Below are 22,292 nucleotides of genomic sequence, written 5' to 3' on the forward strand. Positions count from 1 at the left end.
TAATAATTCTCTAGTACCGTTTGAAACATTAGTGATCCTTCGAATAGGAAGAGAGTGAGTGGCTTGTTTGAAAGAATCCATGTAAGTCTTACAGATTTCTAACCGATCAGTTCTTAGAGGGCTTCACAGAGCTCGTTGCTCATAAGCGGAAAAGGTAAGAGAGCAGACAATATTTATCTCGCCAGACATTACCTACCTGTCTTCAGTAGCCAGTGTATGGGAAAACCTCCAAAATCCTACTGTTTGGTACAATAAACATTTCTCGTGGAACATAAGGCCAAGATAAGTAAGTGCGTATTGCAACAATTCCTTTTCCCAGAGCTCCATCGAGTAACATTATAAGAAGAATAGCGAACGAATATCAGGAATAGATGGTACACAGTACCGTGCACATCATCAGACAGTGGTTTCAGAAGTCTCCAGTTACGTGCCGCGTCAGTAAACCGCGGACCAAAAACTAAAATTCTGTTTGCAGCTCTGATTGTCTCACCTATGACGTACTGTAATTCGATGCGTGCCCTGTTAGTTTAAGTCTGTTGCTTTGGGCGTAGTTTAACAACGGAGTTTCCTCTTCTAATTCCGCCTGGCGGTGTACCGTAGAGGATATTCACTTAGTCTCAATCTGCGCTCTGATGTATCAGAGATTGGGGGAAATAAAACTGCTTGATGTACGGACAGATTCAGATATGTAGCTCATCAGCTGATAGTGTGTATTTCTGTTTGCACCAGGGTTTAACTTGGAAGCTCTCTGCGAGCTGCCGTAGATTTAACGAGGTTTGACTGGAGTCGCGCCAAAAGCTTCGGGCGAGAAACATTTTGAGTCTAACAAGGGAACCTCCCCATCGCACCCCCCTCAGATTTAGTTATAAGTTGGCACAGTGGATAGGCCTTGAAAAACTGAACACAGATCAATTGAGAAAACAGGAAGAAGTTGTGTGGAACTGTGAAAAAATAAGCAAAATATACAAACTGAGTAGTTCATGGGAACATATGCAACATCAAGGACAATAGGATTGCAGGAGTGCCATGGTCTCGTGGTAACGTGAGTAGCTGCAGAATGAAAGGTCCTTGGTTCAAATCTTCCATTGAGTGAAAATTTTTATTTTCAGTTTATGTGACAAACTCTTATGTTTTCATCACTTTTTTGGGAGTGATTATCACATCCACAAGAAAACCTAAATCGGGCAAGGTAGAAGAATCGCCAAGTGTACAAGTTGGGAGTGATTATCACATCCACAAGAAAACCTAAATCGAGCAAGGTAGAAGAATCGCCAAGTGTACAAGTTGGGAGTGATTATCACATCCACAAGAAAACCTAAATCGGGCAAGGTAGAAGAATCGCCAAGTGTACAAGTTAGGTGGGTCGACAACTTATTCCTGTCATGTGGTGCACATGCCGTCACCAGTGTCGTATAGAATATATCAGATGTGATTTCCTGTGGAGGAATCGGTTGACCTATGACCTTGCCATCAAATGTTTTCGGTTCCCATTGGAGAGGCACGTCCTTTCGTCTACTAATCGCACGGTTTTGCGATGCGGTCGCAAAACACAGACACTAAACTTATTACAGTGAACAGAGACGTCAATGAACGAACGGACAGATAATAACTATGCAAAAATAAATAAAGTGAAATTTTCACTCCAGGGAAGACTTGAACCAAAGACCTCTCGTTCTGCAGCTGCTCACGCTACCACGGGACCACGGCGCTCCTGAGCTCATATTGTGCATGATGTTGCCTATGTCGCCCATTGACTACTCAGTTTGTATATTTTGCTTATTTTTTCACAGTTCTACACAACTTCTTCCTGTTTTCTCAATTGATCTGTGTTCAGTTTATCAAGGCCTATCCACTGTGCCAACTTATAACTAAATCTGAGGGGGGTGCGATGGGGAGGTTCCCTTGTAAGTAAAGGAAACTACTATTCGTGTGACGAAGTGAACAACAGTCACATGAATGTAAACAAATATTCATTTAAGGGTACATTGATGGCTTCAGGAACTTGATATGCTGATTCCTTGCTATAAATTGTCAAGGTGAGAATTCTGTGAAATGTAGTTGAAGAGGAAGTACTTATCTACCCTGTTGGCCAAAAGAGTGACAACCACGAGAAATTAATTGAAACAGGATAATACTAAACAGCGCGATTAATAATTAAACAAGTTTGAAACCAAGAAGGCCAAATCGGTACTTTACAATCCGATGTTTCTGGGAACAGGACAACAGTACTCATAACGATCGTGAACGTCAGCGTGCATGCAGAATCTTTGGAAAAGAGAGAAGAGAACGAAATGGCATTGTGGATCTGCCAGTAGCTGGTTACAGTGGTTCCTGGACAAGGCAACCCACAGCTACGCCAGGCTCTCAAAAGCATATTGTGGACACTGATGTTACTCACAGCTGATGAAACGGGGCAACAGCTGCTGGTAGGGGACAAGGCCAGGTGTGCGGCTGTGGAGTGTGATGGGACTGCAGATCTGTGGCGGCACGTGTGGTGTGAGGCCACTGGATTCCTGGCCCTGAATCTACATCTGCAGTCTTCGGTTTATATGCCTACCACAGGCGGTTTACGAAGAATTTCATTAATGACACGGTGTCTGAAGGCGAATGTGGCAATTTAGATGGAAGCTACGCACGATTCAGGAAATATCTTTCACTGCCACCCGTTATCGTAAATTTTTTTCTGTTCCCTCACATCGTTACAACAACTGCTATACTTCTCTGAGTTCAAGCATTTCACAATCACCACACCAGACGAACTCTTCTCACCATAACTTAAATCAAGGCTACTGTCGTAACGAACAGCAGCGAAGATACATCAATGTATTTTTCACATTCGTGTGTGCATACAATGATTTTTCCCTGTGGTTTTTTTCTTTTTTGTATTTATGTTAAAAAATAAGGCAATATGACTGTATGTTCATTTCCTTACCTGTAAGCGACCTATCTGTAGAACATTGTAAATTGCTTCACATGTTTCGATGCTTCACATGTTTCGGGTATAATGTTCCCAAGCGCCTGAGATGGTACGATAGTACAAATGTCTCCCAGTAGCTGGAAACCTCTGTATCGCTTTACGTATTCACGAGGAGAAATCGCATTTCAACTATGTCATGTTTTCTCTCAATTAATGGTATAACCAATGGCAACAGTTTCATTATAGTGTGTGTTAAAGACGTGTCATGCAGTATTTGTGCCAGCCACTCCGAACCAGTTTCAGTTCGCTGAGCAAATTCACGAGTGAATATGTTTATCTTTCTAGAAACCACTCGCGCGTTTTATCTTACTCTCTAATAATATAGCTAAAGCAAAAATTAGGATCGCATCTTTATCGCTGGGCGGACATAGTGACAGACGATTTCACCTACTTGCCGGTCTAGATTTAACTAAAGGTGTGGCTGGTGTCCGGATAGGGTTATCCGGACATGTCCGACTTTTCGCGATCGCATCCGGCGAAACATACACAAGTCCGGCCTGTCCGGCGTTTTTTAGGCGTATTTCGCGACAAACCAGAGATGGCACAACTACGGCGAGTTCCGAGCTAATGACGTAAGCACAAGGAATAAGTAAAAGGAGAAATAAGTGGACGATATATCTAAGGAAGAGGACGTAGATGAAAATGAGAAGGGAGATATGATGCTGCGTGAAGAATCTGACAAAGCAATGAAAGACGTAAGTCGAAACAAGGCCCCAGGAGTAGACAACATTCCGTTAGAGCTACTAGTACCCTAGAGAGAGACAGTCATGACAAATGGAAAAGTCTTTCGTTTGGTGATCAAGATGTATGAGACAGGCGAAATAACCCTCATACTTCAAGAACAATATAGTAATTCCAATTCCAAGGAAAGCAGGTGCTGACAGGTGTGAAAATTACCGAACTATCAGTTTAATAAGTCACGGTTGCAAAACACTAACACGAATCCTTTACAGAAGAAAGGAAAAACTGGTAGAAACCGAACTCGGGGAACATCACTTTGGCTTCCGGAGAAATGTACGAACACGCGAGGCAATACTGACCGTACGGCTTCTCAGACAAGATAGATTAAGGTACGGCCTGGGGGTTAAAAATCGCAGAGGGACGTCAATAGATGAGTAAGGAAGCAGATTCAGATGGATGTAGGTTGCAGTAGTTACTCGGAGATGAAGAGATTTGGAAAGGGCAGAGTAGCATGGAGAGCTGCAAGAAATTATTCTTTGCACTGAAGACCACAACAACATAGCTACACCTGTCTACACTATCGTAGAAAAAGAATCATTAAGTTGAATGAAAGTAAATTCTTTGATATACGTTAAAATTTCAAGAAATAAAAAAAGACGACTCTGCGTTTAAGAAGCTGCTGGCTCAAGAGCAGTGGGTATCTAATTTCAAAGCACATCATAATAAATAATTTTACTCATAATTATTGAGACTGGTACAAAATTACTTTGATATTCTAGGCCAAATTGCCAACGTCGAAAAGGTATTGTCTTTCATAAACGTCCCGTGGACAAAGAAACTCAGTAAAATGCAAACTGACACTACCACAAAGATGATGTACTTCTGTAATTTAAAATCATTCTGTCCAGGGTTCCACGAAGTGAATTCCAAGAAAAATAACATTCTCTGTAAAATGGGTTTAAATGAGAAGTATTAATACCTAACTATACATTGTTATTTCTTTACAAGTCTAACTGAAATGACCAAAGGTACTGAATATCTTTTCGCTTCGTATTTCAGAAGAACAGACAATTATTTATTTCGTTTAATGAACAACTTTTCGTTCATTTTGATATAAGATTATCTTAGGAATTATCTGAACAATTAAGAAGACTGAGCACTTAGTTTCTATCGTAATTCCCAAATTAAAAGTCTCTTTCCGGATTATTTTTTAATTTAAACACATTTAAGGCTGATGTATGAAAAACTGACTGCAACTGAACAAGTTTAAGGTTGATCTCGGAAAAACTGTAACTGATTATTAATAAACAATTTTTATTTTTTGTCTGTATTTCTATTTAAAGTCAGTAATCCGGCTTTGAGGTAAAATGTCCGGTCAAATGTAACGCCGAGTCCGGCTTTTCTGTTTCACGACCTGACAACCCTTATGTCCGGACCATCTCCGACAGAGTGCGAAGGCATAATGCGCCAATCCTGCGGAGAGATATGGAGGCCGTTAGTGTGGTAGCGCCACCAGCTCACGACAAATCGTAATATTACTGTCAGTCTCCCATCATTGTGTCTTACTTTGTAATCAATAGTACTGCGAGTGCTAGGTGGTTGAAATATGTTTCTCCGTCGATCCTAAAATAACTCGAGGCGTAAGAGTATACTGACGGCTCACACAGTAATTTAATGCGGCAGTGCAAGTTTCTCCGTTTCAGTAACCAACCTTACAGCACACGTCAAATTTCTCATTTTTTCGAGTTACTAAGCCAAAGTCGGTCATAAAACGAGCAAATAGAGGTCTTCCGAGCTCCACGTAGTCGAAGCACGAACTGGTACTTGTACAAGCACGCTTGGACTGTGCAGAGAAATAAATGTTTGTAAGCTTGAAGATTCATGCTTGCCAGCTCACGTGGACGCCTTTAGCAGTCAGTGGTGTTTGCGACTGCTCACTTCCCGACCCCCACCGCTTCTGACACACGCCAGCTGCGCAGCGCCTCAGCTGCTGCTGTCAGCCGCAGATCCACAGACAGCTGGCCCTCATCGCTTCCCCACTGTTTGCAGTATGCCAGGGAAATGCGGTCACAGAGATACGCGGACAGTGGGGTTTACCGTGATTTGCGGACATCACCTTTGCCGGGTAGTTTGGGCCCAAGAGAAGACCTTCCCCGATGTGGCGGTGTCCGCAAATGTCCCTATTCCAGCCGTCTTTGCAGACATTGCCGGTACATAAGGGGCCTCCACACATTCAATATTTATTAAGTATACTATATTTTCAGTCTTGCCTATTATATTGATGTTCTAGGCGCTCAGTCCGGAACCGCGCGACTGCTACGGTCGCAGGTTCGAATCCTGCCTCCGGCATGGATGTGTGTGATGTCCTTAGGTTAGTTGGGTTTAAGTAGTTCTAAGTTCTAGGGGACTGATGACCACAGATGTTAAGTCCCATAGTGCTCAGAGCCATTTGAACCATTTTTTATTATGTTGATACACAGGACGATTCAACCAGGCTGTTTACCAGAGATATCTCAAAATGTTCAAACTGTTACAACCATTGCTGGTCTTTTTAAATCCACGGAAAACTGAAGCGTATGCGGATTTTTTAAAAGACAACTGTCTATATAGTTTTTAAACGCTGTTCTAGCGCTACTGAAAGACGATGACTGCTGCGTTGTAAACTTTTATGCACCATAAGAAGATACATTTTTTATTGCATATGGTTTTAACGCTTCTCAAAATATTCGCTTTTAAAAATTACGCACTTTTGCATGCCTTCAAAGAGATTACGTAATTTTTTTTCACTTTCATTTCCACAACATGGCTTTTGAAAAATTCTACAGCTTCTTGAGGTGATGAAATAGCTGTAAACACGTTTAGTTTGAGAAAGAAGAACAAAACATGTCGTTAGGCGACAAATTCGGTGCAAATGAACAGTGAGGCATTAACTCGATGTTTGTCTCCGCCGAATAATAATTGTTTGACGTGTTCGCATTGGCTTGAAAGCAAATGATGCGCCCTTTTTTGTTGTTTACCTGTATTTCATATATGACAGGTAGCAAAAAGTTAATACTGTATATCGTTCGGCATCAACTGTTCGTACTGATACGCTGAACAGAAGATTAACTGCGACGTGTCCAGGTTAACCACAGAAACAATCGTCATTTTCTTGAAAGTGCTTCGCGAATGACCCATTACTGCTGGGTTTCTGTTCATCTTTAAATACTGAGGCAGCTGACTGCTGTTTAGATTTCAGCTCATACGAATAAATCTAAATTCCGTCTCCTATAACGTTGCTGTAAAATGATATTGCATTTCCTCGGTCGAATTTTTTGAGCATGATTACATCAACTGATGCTGTTTGTGAGCTTGTGCTGAACCTGTCGGATGCAAATCTTCTCCGCGGCTAAATCTTTATTGAATTCTGACGTACTGCAGTCTTCGAGGTACCTAAGAAAGCCTCTGTTGCCGGCCGAAGTGGCCGTGCGGTTAAAGGCGCTGCAGTCTGGAACCGCAGGACCGCTACGGTCGCAGGTTCGAATCCTGCCTCGGGCACGGATGTTTGTGATGTCCTTAGGTTAGTTAGGTTTAACTAGTTCTAAGTTCTAGGGGACTAATGACCTCAGCAGTTGAGTCCCATAGTGCTCAGAGCCATTTGAACCAAAGCCTCTGTTGCTGTTGTTGTCTTCAGTCCGAGGACTGGTTTGATGCAGCTCTTTGTGCAAGTCTATCCTGTGCAAGCGTCCCCATCTCTACAAAACTACCGCAACGTACAACCATCTGAAGTGGCTTTCTTTATTAAAGCCTTGGTCCTCCTCTACAATTCCTTTATGCATCAGAATATGTCGTACCAACACACTCCTTTTAGTAAGCTTGGCCATATATATATTTCTTTCCTCCGCCAATTCGATTCAGTACATTCATTAATTACTCGATATATCCATCTAATCTCCAATATACTCCTCTAGTACAACATTTCAAAAGCTTCTATTGACTTTATGTCTGAAGTACTTATCGTCCACCTTTCACTTCCGTACAAGGTTACACTCCATATTAATACCTTCAAGAGAACACATACATTCATGTTAGGTTTTAATTTTCCTTTCTCGAAAATGCTTTTCTTGCTGCTGACAGTCTGCAATTTATGTCCTCCGTAGATCGGTCATCGTCACTAATTTTTCTGCCCAAATGGCATCAATGATCGACTACTCTTAGTGTCTCATTTTCTAACCTAATTCTATATACATCCTTAGTGTCACGGATTCGAGGAGTGCACTGGAAAACCTGGAAAAGCAGCAACGGGTCTCCAACACTAACCGCCATGTGCTCGAGGTAATTAAGTTAATCAGTGTGAAAGTCACTTCAAATCAAACAATCTAGACACCATGCCACTACTATAAGTTAACGCTATGACAGACAATGCCGTAAGTTTCTTAAAGCCTTGATCAGAGCAGGAATTCCTCAGCCTAAATCTGTGACGTCTGTTTCGCCAGCCGACCACTGCGGACTACGTCACTGTTGCCCAGTTTCTGCAAGAAGCGGATATCCAGCTACGCAAAGGTTCCAGCGTAAGAAGTTGTGATAAGTGGACTGTGTTGAACGTGTGAATATAGAGTGTACCATGACGTTTACCTGGAATTAACGTAATTTTTAATGCCTATATTGCGTATGGTATATTGTGTACAAACTCTGTAGTTATTCACTTCTCTGGCTGAATGGTAATGCCAAAGGTCAATAAATTATATTTAAAGAAAAAAATTAATTCTACCACCATAGCCGAATTGTAAGCCCCCGGTAGCTGAGTGGTCAGCGCGATAGAATGTCAGTCCTAAGGGCGCGGGTTCGATTCCCGGCTGGGTCTGAGTTTTTCTCCGATCAGGGACTGGGTGTTTTGTTGTCCTAATCATCATCATTTCATTCCCATCGACGTGCAAGTCGCAAAAAGTGGCGTCAAATCGAAAGACTTGATCCCGGCGAACGGTCTACCTGACGGGAGGCCCAAGTCACACGACATTTACATTATTTATCGCCGGATTCAATTCTGCTACATTCCAATACTCTCACAACCTCTTTTCAAGAAACTATCCATTCAACTCAATTGTTCTTCAGAGTCCTTTGCCGACTCTGAGAAAATTACAATGTTGTCGATAAACTTCGTATTTTTTTCTTGATAGTAATACCTATTATAATTGGTGGATTTGGTAATTGACTCGTACCATTAATAATCGGTGCACCAGTAATTCACTTTCCAATTTCTCCTTGGTTTCCTTTACTGCTTGCATACTATACAGACTGAGTAACATCAGGAATAGTCTACAACCCGGTCTCACTCCATTCCCAGCTATGTCCTCCTACAACTACGGCCTAGTCTCCGCAATATCCTTTATTTCAGCGATGCTAGTAGCGCAACGTATACAGTAGGACTTCTGTGAAGTTTGGGAGGTAGGTGGTGAGGTATTGGCAGAATTAAAGCTACGAGGGCAGATCGTCAGTGGTGCTTGGATCGCTGTCTGTAGAGCACCTGCCCGTGAAAGGTAAAGGTCGTAGGTTCGAGTCCAGATTCGGCGCACAGTTTTAATCTGACAGGAAGTTAAGCAACTTATCTGGTGGGCGCAAATCGAAGTATATGACTTATGAACATCCCTAAATTGTCACGCAGGAACCCCCTCCGCTCCTCCCCCCCCCCCCCCCCCCCACATCTTAGGTAAAACTAAACCATGCTTGTCTCGAGTACGTATGTGTCACAGGGATGCAAATCCATCCTTAAAACTGTGTGATTCACTACTCAAGGCCAGCATGACGAAGCCACTGGCAGCGCTCCGGAAGCGGGGAAATGTATGTAGGCTCGGCAGTCTTCCGGTCTGGTTGCGGAGGAAGGGAACAGACACTGTGCACTCATTCAGCCATAACAGTGCACGTACAGAGGTAGAAGACATTCGTTTAAAAGCGTTTTCAAGGAGATGCGCACAACCGAAACGGTACGTTCAAAATGTCCGTTTCATGGCACTTTTACTTGCAGCGCAAGTACAGTCGGAACAATGAATTATTAAATTTGTACGTGATTTGGGGAGTATACAGGGGGCAAAATTTCATACACAGAGCTACCACTTCTGGCACCAGCACAGGTCCTTTACGTGGTTGTGAATCGAGGAGGAGGAGGAAAAGAAGGAGGAGGTGGAGATTGGCGTTTAACGTCCAATCGACAACGAAATGATTAGAGACGGAGCACACACGCGGATTAGGGAAGGACGGGGAAGGAAATTAGCCATGCTCTTTCAAAGGAACCATTTCGGCATTTTCCTGAAGCCTTTAGGGAAATCAAAGAAAACCTAAATCAGGATGGCCGGATGCGGGTTTGAACCACTGCCCTCGGTTGTGAATCGAGTCCAGGTGAAGATATACTAGCAACGTCATTACAATCTGTTTCAAATGTACGACAGAGATCGCCAGTCGTAGTGCCTGGCGAGTGGTAAACTGTAAGTATCTCGACAACTCATGGTCAGATGTTTTCAGAGGGTGAGAGATCTCGAGAAAGACCTGGCCACGGCTACAGTCCGACACCCTCTGTGTCGACATAGGACAAAATTACGTCAACAGCTATCTTATTGAAAGATAACGGCACAGAACTCAAGGATACGGCCGAACCACCGGCATTAAAACGTCAGAAATGTAACGGCTGCTGTCCACATTACAGGCTAAGTGATCGTATAGCGTACCCAGTGTCTCGCCGTCCCATCACGCCAGATGATGGTCGCATATGACGATGACGAATGCAAACTGGCAATATGCTTCCTCGTCGTAGCCTCCACACTGGGATGGATCCTTTGTGATGCCGTAAACAGAACCAGTAGTGCCATCCCCGTGTCAAGTGTTGTCTTTTTGGGCACCACTGTTGTCGATCTTTCTCTGCTGTCTCATCAAAGGAAGCAGCAACAATGAACGTCGTAATGGCAGTCCGTGGCGCTTAGGACGTCATCGAACTGCTGTTCTACGCTCAACAGGTGCACACCGCATGTCTCCTACCAGTGTGGTAATCATCTTGGGCTCGTGCACCCCGTATTTAACTAGAAGACAGCAAGCAGCCAATTATTGGCCACTAAAACGCCCAAACGTTCGTAACATTCTCGGATGTCAAGCGCACAATAAAAAGTAATTGAAGAGAGAGAATTTGGACATACCTCATGATTATTGGGACACTGTAGATACTGGAGGTAGAGTTCATGAATCGTTCCCAAATGTGCAAGATCGTCTAAAAATCAAAGATATAAAGCCAACAAGAGGGTTGATGCACTTCTTGACCGTTCATGAGCCTTGTCCTGCTTATGTCTGCAGGAAGTGGAAAGGACCATTACAGAGTGTGAATGTGGAAAGGTATAGGGCACTGAAAACGTCGCGTCTGAGTGACCTACGTAGGCCCCCTATACTCTAAGATGAAAAAGATGGACCACCAAAGAATAATCCGAATGGGCTGGAAATTGGTAGATGTGATGTACATTTACAGATAAACAATTACAGTTTCACAAAAATGTAATGACTTTTTAACAGAAAAATTCATGAAATCAATAACGGGTTGGTCCACCTGTGACCGTTCTGCAAGCAATTATTCGGTTTGACATTGATTGGTAGAGTTGTTGGACGTCTTCCTGAGGGACACCATGCCAAATTCTGCCCAATTGGTGCTTTAGACCGTCAAGATCCCGAGATGGCGAGATGGTCGGGGGGCCCTCCCCATAATGCTCTAAATCTTCTTAATTGGGGACAGACCCGGCAATCTTGCTGGCCAACGTAGGGTTTGGCAAGCACGAATACAAACAGTAGGTGGGGGGGGGGGGGGGGGGGAAGGCATTATCTTGCAGGAATGGAAGCCAAGGATGGCTTGCCATCAAGGACAAGGAAACTGGTCGTAGAATTTCGTCGACGTACCGCTGTGCTGCAAGGATGTAGCAGACAACAACCAAAGAGATGCTGCTGTGGAAAGTCATGACACTGCAGACCATCCATCACTCCTGGTTGTCGGTCCGTATGGGGGGTGTTAGTCAGGTTGGTATCCCACCGCTATGTGTGGCGTCTCCAACCTGGAACAGGACCCTCCAACCATCTCGGGTTTTGACGACCTAAAGCGCCAACTGGACAAAATTTGGCACGATATCCTTCAACAGGACGTCCATCAACTCTAACAATGAATGCCAAGCCGAATAACTGCTTGCACAAAAGAAAGAGGTAGGCCAACGCGTTACTGACTTACTCAATTTGAAAAACTGTTCCTCTTCAATAAATCATGCAATTTTTCTGGCATTGGACTAATTTGTATGACAGCACATGTAGCCTACATCTCATCTACCGGTTTCTGTGTCATTTGGATAATTCCTTCCTGTTTTTGTGTTACAGTGTACTTAGACACGGCTGCAGAGTTCCGACAGGCAGTTTCATCGGGAAATGTAAGTGACCTGCTTGGAGATCAGACTCAATTTGGCATTCTGAAAAGACTCCTCCAGGTAATCTCATTGAAATCGTGTAACGATTTTGTAAACACCTGGCTTCACAGCGCACCTCGCAGTCCGCTGCGGAGTGAATTCGGATACCACCAAGGGCGGTGCCTTTGGGATACGCTCACTGAAATTCCACTCTTATTTTCACAACAGAAGAAAGCCATTTGTGCTGATTAAGAACGGTGCATCTTTTGCGGGCGTCTGATTTACCGGAACTTTTGTGGTGGAGATCGCGACACAGCGTGGTTATAGGACGTGCACGTGCACGTGCACGTTGTCGTCATCCTTCAGACTTTGAGAAAATTCGAGTTATTGCCGTGAGACACACAGGAGCATCGTACCGACAGGTCGCAAAGGCAGATAGCTGTAGTGCAATTTCTACAGAACGCGTGGTGACGAGACAGATCCAGGACAACAGTGTGGCTGGCCGGGGTGGTCGAGGGGTTCTAAGCGCTACAGTCTGGGACCGCGCGACCGCTACGGTCGCAGCTTCGAATCCTGCCTCGGGCATGTATGTGTGTGATGTCTTTAGGTTAGTTAGGTTTAAGTAGTTCTAAGTTCTAGGGGACTGATGACCTTAGAAGTTAGCCATTTGAACCATTAGTGTGGCAGAAAGAGCAGACAGGATTCCTTTCCGAAGAACTCCACCGTGAGAAGATCGTACGATTGTTCGACTGGCTCTGACGAATTGACGGATGGCAACAGTTGAAATCAGGGCAGAGGTTACAGGCAGGGTGTCCTCACGAGCCGTCGGGTGTAGAGTACTAGAAGCAGGGTTGCGACATCGAGTTGCCATACGTCGCTTGCTAGTGACCCCGTATCAGAGACAACAGACGCTGGCGTGGTGCAAAGCAGAACTCAGTTCGACGGCAGTGGCATTCTGTGGCGTTCAGCTAAGAGTCTCGCTTCTGTCTGTGATGGTCAGTTCGACACCGACGTGTCCGCAGTCAGTGATCAGTGGAAGTTGCGATTCGTGAGATCCACATCTCTGCGCCTCATGGAATCATGGTGTGGGGGACATTAATTAACGCAATAACAATGATTTCGTAATTGTTAAATGGAGGCTGAATGCCCGCCAGTATGTGAATATGTGGCAAGACAGGTAAATTCTCCTGTCGTGCATAACGAGGATAAAAAAAAAAAAATAGCATGTTCCAGCAGGATAATGCAAGACCCCATACTGCAGTTCATACCACAAATGCTTTGAAGAACGTACGGATCCTTGACTGGCCTTCTCTGTCTGCTGATTTGTCACACACAGAGCATGTCTGGGATGCATTGGGAAGACGTTTGCTTTCATACCAACCTCCAGTTAGCTATCGTTACGAATTGACATAGAATATATTTGGGCGCATGGCAAGAATTTTCTGAAGATCACATTCGGAAAGTGTTTGCTTCCACGCCTCTTACCGACGATGGCGGACATCAGTTCCAAATGGAATGGAAGTAATTTAATTTCCACAAAGTTCGATAAAAATCGGTCTGAAACTTTATGATCTGACACTTCTCAGTTCCGTATGTGTAACAGCTTGCTGCCCTTACATAAAACGGAAGAACTTCTAATATGTTCCATAACAAAAAGTACCCTCTGCCACACAATTCATCGTGATTCGCCGAGTATAGATGTATCGAACTGTTATGACTTCTTGCCTCGTACTTGGTGCAACAATAGTATGTATTGAGAGTTAGCTTTCCGTCGTTGCACTGACAGAATAATATCACACAAGGAGGTTAGGAGCCGGGTGGTGCGACCAACCCGTGGCGAGCCCCTTGCCTTGAGTCAGCTGTGCCCACTGGAGGGTAGCCATATACATACCTAGCGCAGCCGAGCAGGTGTACGCCTGTTTGCCCGCATAACGAAGTGGCCGGCAGTCTGTCATCACTTCTAGCAAGTGGTGACATCACCACAAACACGGTCTGCTCCACAAGCGCTCCTCAGTAATTTTTAAGCTCTATTTCTAAATTCGAAAGTTTTTTTGAAAATTAATAGAGGCGTGAAACACTTTAGCAAATTCAAACGATGTGTAGGCGTGACACGAACGCAGCCCCCTGCCCGCACACGTAGATCTAATCTACCGGCACTATACGCGCACTGTAAAACTCTTGGCGAGATGTTTGGTAGGATTAGAAAAATCGATACAAATCTGTGTTGGTCGATATTGAGAGCTTTCCTATCGCTATCAACTTCAGAGTATAAAACTGTGCGTAATGGTCAAACATGATAACACACAATACGATCTCAAACTCAATTACGCACAACCTTTTCCCGACCTTTACTTTTATGAGTTACTTATGGTTTCGTGGATGTAAATTCGCTACCGCCCTGCTGCGCTCGAACTCCACACGGATTCTGTTGCTTACAATACCTCGCTGAACTACCACTGTAAAAAAAATTGTGGCTTGGATACTAGCTTTATAAAGCCTGTAGCATATAGCCTACGAAACAACAAAAGTTAAGCGTTGTGGTCCCAGTTCGTCTTGCAGTCTCCCCCCATTCAGTACTTTCATAACTGGGGACACGGCTGTACAGACAAAGATTTATAGAACGACGACATTCTTCAGCTTATTACTCAAAATGAATACACAATCAATCTGCTGTCATAGCACCATATGAATGAGATTCCCATTCATCATAATACAGACTTCCACTGTTCGGCAAAGCTACGTGTTTTTCTTCTCGACTGACTTGAGTTCCCGATCCTTAACAAACGAGCTAGCTCAACAGGTGTATCCCTCAGTTTACAGTGCTATTCTGGCCGAGTAAAGTTTCTGTTCGACTTTCCATTCACACAGTTTGTATCAACGCAAAGACAAAAGATTATTACGTAAACTTGTGTGACGACTGGCTCATTACGTAGACGATGGACACACTAAGGTCTGGACAAAGATGGGAGAGCAAATCAGCTGCATTCTTTTCAACTGAACGACGATAGCTCAACATTCACGCAAGTAAAATTTTTTATATCCCATGGAAGCAACCACAAACGTTTTCAATATGGCGAGCCAATGTAGGAATTGCGCACTGATGAATATGATTTACAGTCACCTGTCTCCGGCACGTTATGCAGTGTTAAGTGTGCTACTGTGTCGGGAAGTATTGTACCTGCCGACATGACCCGTCATAGAAACGCGGGCATCAAACACTCGTCAATCCCAAATTGCGCCATAGCAAGAAATATACCTCTTCTCTTGGCATCAGATTCGTTGGCTCCGCTACCTCAAAGCTAAGCTGTCAGCTTCCAATCTAATCTAGACATTGGACTACGCCAACAGAATGTCACAACTAAGGCTTCATATTCACATTACTTGACTTCGAAACAATCAAGCAGTGAGATTCGAACCGAGCCTACAACTCGGCCTGCACTACCGACCAGTCTGTCATCACAACCTGAACTACGAAAGTAATACTGAATCCATTTAAATATTGTCAGGTTTCTGTGCTAGTCTGTCTGCGCATGTGACGTCACACGACATAATTACGACACTGGTCAAATCTTTATCCTTCGACTGCCTTGACTGCCACCTACTTACGGAGAAATAACTACAGCGACAAAATATATCAGACCTCACATGAAACTAGTTAGGTGCACATTTTTCCCAAGTGCAACGAGAGAGTGAAACGATCGGCAGCCGCGCGGAGTGGCCGCGTGGTTTGAGGCGCCATGTCACGGATTGCGCGGCATCTTCCACCGGAGGTTCGAGTCCTTCCTCGGGCATATGTATGTGTGTGTGTGTGTGTGTGTGTGTGTGTGTGTGTGTGTGTGTGTGTGTGTCTGGGTGTGTGTGTGTGTGTGTGTGTGTGTGTGTGTGTGTGTGTGTGTGTGTGTGTGTGTTTCTTAGCATAAGTTAGTTTAACTAGTGTGTAAGTCTAGGGACCGATGACCTCAGCAGTTTGGTCCCTTAGGAATTCACACACATCTGAACATTTTGAAACGGTCGGCAAATTGTCAAATTGTCTCAAAGTGGTTCTATTAACTCTCTGTCAAGCACTTAAGGGTGAATTGCAGAATAATCATGTAGAAACAGAAATCCGAAACTGTTATCGGTTGGTTGGATGACAGTAATAATTGTTTCTACAGCGTAGCGGTAGTGGTTGGTTAGTAAGAGATATGGTGAAACCCGATGCCAGCACATAGCGTATCAACAATAAGGGTCCCGCCGAGCTTAATATCACAACTGTCAGATGTTCTTTCCCTTCAAGACATTGTACTGAAGTTAGGAATCTGATCGACGACTTCAGTGACAAGTCAGGCGATCATGATTCTTGATCTACAGTCGTTACTCCCATTGCCAGCTAGATACTGGAGATAAAAAAAATTCTTCTCCCACAAGAGCTCGAACCGAGTACCCCAGAGTCGAATTCCAACGAACAAGACTGACTCAAGCCGTTTTCTCATGGGATGTGGAAATGAGCGTGGGCGAGGAGCTGGTGACGTCTCAACATGAAATTCCATGTTCCATTACAAAGGCATAACGTGAGAAAAGAGGATGTGGCATATCAGATTTTTGACTCACGGAGGGGAACGTCGGCACTGGTATGCGACGTGTTTTTACGTTACATGTAGAAGACAGGAGCCGCCATGTTGTATGGCGTTAAACATGGTATTTCGTGGATTTTCTTTATCACACAGTACATGGTATGAGTATTAGCGGTTTCAAACCATCAGAAAATTGAGGATCTATAGAAAATACGTCGTTTTAGCTACTATTTGTTATAATAAAATGACCGGAGATTGCATGTCGGTACCCACAGGCTCCCTGTAGTTGATGTTTGTAGTGATATAACTAGGGTGCAATGAATGTATGCCATTTCAGTACTGCGACTCAGTGATGCTCTATCAAAAGCTCGTCTTTATTCTCTAGTTCCCATATTAAACATCAAATAATAACATCTGTAGATACAGTATGTAGACAGTGTAAACCAAAGTTGCAGAAGCGGCAGCAATGTCGAAGTGGCACAGTTAAAAGCGCCGTGAGCTGAGAGTTGTGCAAAGAACGGTAACAGGTCCACCTACATCCAATTTTTTTTCCACCTATGTTTCCTTAAAGATTCTGGGTCTTTGTTATTTATTTAATAGAAGTATTGTGTTAAAAGTCGAATGCTAACGTCTGGAATGTTTCCTCAGTGGCCAGAAATCTTGACGTTACTGCCAGTCTGTTTCTGAAAGGAAACACAAGCTACACACAGGACGTTTTCGGTATTATGAAACTCCCTGTAAAATTTGTGTCTTGCTGGTGAATACAGTTTTAAATGATGGTGAGCAGCTACGTAAAAATCTCCTCTTTTATATCAGTGAAATTACGAATCTAATCTCGATCTTGAAATGTGTAATGAAGTGCTTCATTTTAGAGTGTTGGTAGTCAATACAACATCGAGAAAAATGGATATTACGCATCCACAAATTGACAATAAAGACTATACCTTAGCCACATAAAACCAACAGTGGTTTGAAAATTCAGTTGAGTTTACGAATAGCTTCTACTAGTGGCCCAGATCGTTTAACACCATTATGTAGTGTAGTGTACGCAGAGATTGTGTAGTGTTCCGCTATTCTTCGAAAACCGGTAACAGAGTTAACGCAGCTGTTATACGTGCGTTCTGTATGGTTTGAGAGCCAAATAAAGCCGAAAATGGCTGCTTGAGAGCGCTGAGAGTGCAAATCACGTGAACCAGCTCGTCTCGTATGCTGACGACGCTTCTGCACTCGTGAGGTCAGACTGCCGTCCTCTCCCACGTCAGCGGTTCTACACATGCACCGAGCTGACGGCCGCCCGAATTTCATGGCGGCCTACTCGCTGCCCGACCAACTGCACTGAGCGATTACAGCACCACCTTGTTCCTACCACCGACTGCGAATTATCTTACTTTCACTGAGATTAAGTTTTAGGTGATGCCGCTTTATAGTACACAGATGCAAAAAATTGGGATTTACCTTGGTGACTTTAAAACTAAATACGCTCAAAAAAAGCCGAGAGAAAGCTGTGGAGAAAGAAACGACTGGTGCAAAGAAAGAAAGTCACTTACGCTCTGTTACTTAAGAGGCTGGGAGCAGCTGATTTTTGGATTTATTTAAGAACGGATGAAATACGCTTTTCGGAACTCCTGAACGCCATACGACCATATTAATCGAGAAAGAACTATAGCTATGAGAGGCTGTAAGCTGCGGGGAGCGGATGTTTTGCTACATTACGCCTTTTTGCCGCTGGCAGAAATTGCAAGCACTTCAAAACTCACCGGCCACGGTGGCCAAGCGGTTCTAGGCGCTTCGGCTTGGAATCGCGCGACCGCTACGGTCGCAGGTTCGAATCCTGCCTCGGGCATGGATGTGTGTGATGTCCTTACGTTAGTTAGGTTTAAATAGTTCTAAGTTCTAGGGGACTGATGACCTCAGATGTGAAGTCCCATAGTGCTCAGAGCCATTTGAACCATTTTTTTGAACTTTAAACTCATTGCAGTTGTATTCCCACAATTATTGTCTAAACTTATTCCCGAAACCTGCATCGCGATTTATAGTTGCCCAAGGAACGTGGTAAAAAAAAAGTACGTGAAAACTTTATGAATTTATTTATGCATGATACAAAATGGTTCAAATGGCTCTGAGCACTATGGGACTTAACTTCTGAGGTCATCAGTCGCCTAAAACTTAGAACTACTTAAACCTAACTAACCTATGGACATCACACACATCCATGCCCGAGGCAGGATTCGGACCTGTGACTGTAGCGGTCGCGCGGTTCCAGGCTGTAGCGCCTAGAACCGCTCGGCCACTCGGGCCGGCTATGCATGATACATAAAAGATTTTTCCTGTAAGTTTAAAAAAGTTTTATCAAATTACAAGAAGGAAGACAAAAAAATGTGGCGTTGTACATCGTGTAACAAATGCAGGAACACATACATCAGAAAAGTTTGTAACTGTTAGAACTACCGTATAATAATGTCCTACATTTCCCTCATAGCAGAAGGCGTGGCGATAGACTTCTAACGACGAGGCACGTATTTTATGAATAAAACTCAATCGAATGTCTGTATTCCGTATCGGAAATGAAATCTAATACCTAATCTGTCTGTCTGTCTGTCTGTCGTTTTTTCGGAAATAAAACCTAAAAGCCAAAATACATTGAGACGACGGGCACTTATCCGTAAAAATATATATCTCTTTTACTGCCTGTGTACCACAGGATTCGTTAAGTGCTTCATTTCTTGCACCTCTATTGCTATACACCTCGCACTATGTGTGTCCCACAAACATCTGCAGTCTTCGAACTTTTACAGAAAGTCTGTCATCAAAGTTCCGTCCGCCTGACACTCCGTCATCTTACCCATATTTGAACAGCGTTTAATCTCTTGCGCAATGAGAAATGACGGAATTGTTGACGGGCGGCCGGCATGACACTGCTACAGATGACACGTTCTGTTGGGCAAATGGGGAGGGGGGGGGTGGGGGGTGGGGGGGGGGCAATCTGTTATGTAATCATATCCAACCGACCGCCAGGCGTGATATATGGAGGGATAGGGGCAGGGATCGGGGTTGATAAAACAAACGATTCTCTAAATGAGTTCAGCAGCAGTTTCAAGTTTTTCATCGACTACGCTGTTCTCGACAGGAAAATATGTGAGCTGGAATAAATACGGAAGGCTTGGATAGCGAAACTTCCTGGCACATTACAACTGTGTGGCGGAATCTGGAAATTTGATTGCCTCCGGATAATGATCATACCGATTGAGGTATCCGCGCACGACTAACAGCCCTGCTTTTACCGTTGCCTCTCCCTTACTCTCCAAACTCCACAGAACCCCACACAGCTTTCAAGACTAACACGTATGGAAGGAAGTATACCACGTTCCTAGTTCGAGTTAAGTTCGGCACACAGTTTTCATCTGCCAGGAAATTTCAAAACAACGCACACTTTGTTACAGAGCGGACGATTCGTTCCGGTCTTACAGATGGCGATCTTAGTGTACTGAAGGGCGATTCTCATTCAAATGAATAAGTGCAATATAATATCCACGAGCACGTGAAATAACCAGAAAGTGAAGGGCAATTCTCATTCAAATGAATAAGTGCAATAGACCATAATATCCACGAGCACACGAAAGAACCAGAAAGTGTCCGGTTGCAACGTAAGTGACAACTACCTGCAGCAAATCATGTCGTTTAAATATCCAGGATTATTATCACAAAGCAACGTGAAGAGACGCCTGATCGTGAACTTAGTTGCAGTGGAAGTAAAAGAGAGTCGTGAATTTCGATGGGAATGTTCTGAACAAATCGAAGTATCTGTTAAGGGTAGTTTATATAGAAGAATCTGGTACGACATATGCTAGAGCATTTTGGGACCTTATCAAGACGGTCTACCAAAAAACGTCTAAGTATTTGCCGAATTAGGTGGAGCAACGATTAAGACACTGGACTCTCATTCTGCAGCGCGGCAGTTCAAATCCTCGTTCGACTATCCTCAAAAATGTTCAAATGTGTGTGAAATCTAAAAGTGCATTAAATCTGGTTGAATGAGTTAAAGATAGCACGAATGTACACATTATCTTATGCTACAGATGTTTTGTTACCTAATCTTTTATACCGGAATCTCTTTCGTTGGATTTTGCAACTCAGAACCAAATTGTCGCATGCCAAACTACCTTACACGTTTTTATTTCAATTTATTCGTCTTCGGGACATACCCATGCTGCTATCTCAATAGTCCATTGTCAATTATGACCATAAGATCGTAAGGACAACACCTAGACCTCGAGTGGAGTAAATTTCGACCCGTCCGTGAACCGAAGCCAAGCCGCTTCGGTTTGCAATTGGCCGCGTACGCGCAGCTACCGAGGCGGAGATAACCTAGAAATTGTGATGTACGCTTCGGAGATCGTCCTATCACCACAATCAAGATTCGCTAAGGGGGTGGGGGGGGGGGGGGGGTGCGGTTCTATCAAACTCTAGCCCAACAGTGTATCAGATATGCTCTGTGATGTGAAATAGGTGTTGTTGTTAGAAATCTGACGTTTTCAGGAGACGCTGTTTGGTAAATTTAGAAAGCTGATACTGGTGGTAACCTCGCTCCACCATGCGGAACGGATATTTGCAATAAAGTTCCCTCCACCACGTGTTTAGTTGCCTTGTCCACTACAGCTCTCTCTCCGGTATATTTATTTACTGTTGAAAGCTGTTATATTTAAGTGGCACGTTATCGATGTTACCGGGAATCGAACCAGAGACCTCGGTGCCTTCTGCCCAGGCTCCGTCCCCGCAGTGCGGCACAGATGACGTCATTGTGTCAGTAGGACTCACCTGTAGACAGCAGCGAGCGCGACAGCTACCAGCGCCGCGAGGACGCAGAACGCGGTCACAAAGTCCACCATGGTGCTGTGGTACAGAGCTGTCTGCAGCTGCAGTCCGTTCTGTGCTGCGCCGGCGGGGCTCAACTGAATGGGCCGCTCGGTGCAGCCACAGGTCTGGAGCGGCGCGGTGGGCGCGGCTGGAGGCGGCAGGGTGGGGGCCGCGGGGCGCACCCCTCCCCTCCCCTACCACCCCCAGACGCAGCTCGCCTTGCAGTGCGCGCGGCGCATTCCTGTCTGCTGGAAATAGACGCCGACGCCCCCGTCGCCTCCGAGTCTATTCTGGAGGAACACCGAGTCCCCTGGAGTCCTTGCTCGCTCACCGCCGTGTTCCGCAGCAAATGAGTACTGCTGCACTCTGCCGCCGATATCTCTGCCGTAATAACAACTTTGCGGACACTTATAAACTGCAGTCCCTAGCTGCGTTTTTGCCTGTATGTGACGGCTAATCTCATAAGCTATTGTAGGGATTTTGATACAGTTTTCATTAATACAAGGTAGACCTGATGTCCCGATACTCTCCAGCATCGAAAATTAATCGATTTGATTTTAGTGCTGTTTTGTCGAGAACTGACATTTTGAGACAGTGGCTGCGTTCAAAATACAGGCTGATTCTTGCAGAGAAAAAAAAAACAGCAATCACTTTTAATAATGCTATTTATTCACATAAATACTGCAGCTACTGGTTTCGAAGAAGGAAGGAGAGAAGATTGGGTTTAAGGTCCCGACGACATCGAGGTCATTAGAGACGAAGCACAAGCTTGGAATGTGTAAAGGATGGGGAAGGAAGTCGGCCGTGCCGTTTCAAAAGAACCATCCAGGC

The 22,292-nt window shown here is 44.3% G+C and overlaps 1 protein-coding gene across 1 annotated transcript in view; it reads right to left on the reverse strand.

The window, feature by feature from the left end:
• Positions 1 to 21,651, reverse strand: part of LOC126476162 (cytochrome P450 3A8-like) — a 261,945-nt gene extending 240,294 nt beyond the window's left edge. Inside the window, exon 1 of the mRNA XM_050103523.1 lies at positions 21,423 to 21,651. Within this exon, the coding sequence (XP_049959480.1) occupies positions 21,423 to 21,493 (71 nt within the window). The 5' untranslated portion in view covers positions 21,494 to 21,651. The remainder of the gene's footprint in view (positions 1 to 21,422) is intronic.
• Positions 21,652 to 22,292: the final 641 nt, after the last annotated feature.

The sequence above is a fragment of the Schistocerca serialis genome, chromosome 1 (assembly GCF_023864345.2).
Source record: "Schistocerca serialis cubense isolate TAMUIC-IGC-003099 chromosome 1, iqSchSeri2.2, whole genome shotgun sequence".
NCBI lineage: Eukaryota > Metazoa > Arthropoda > Insecta > Orthoptera > Acrididae > Schistocerca > Schistocerca serialis.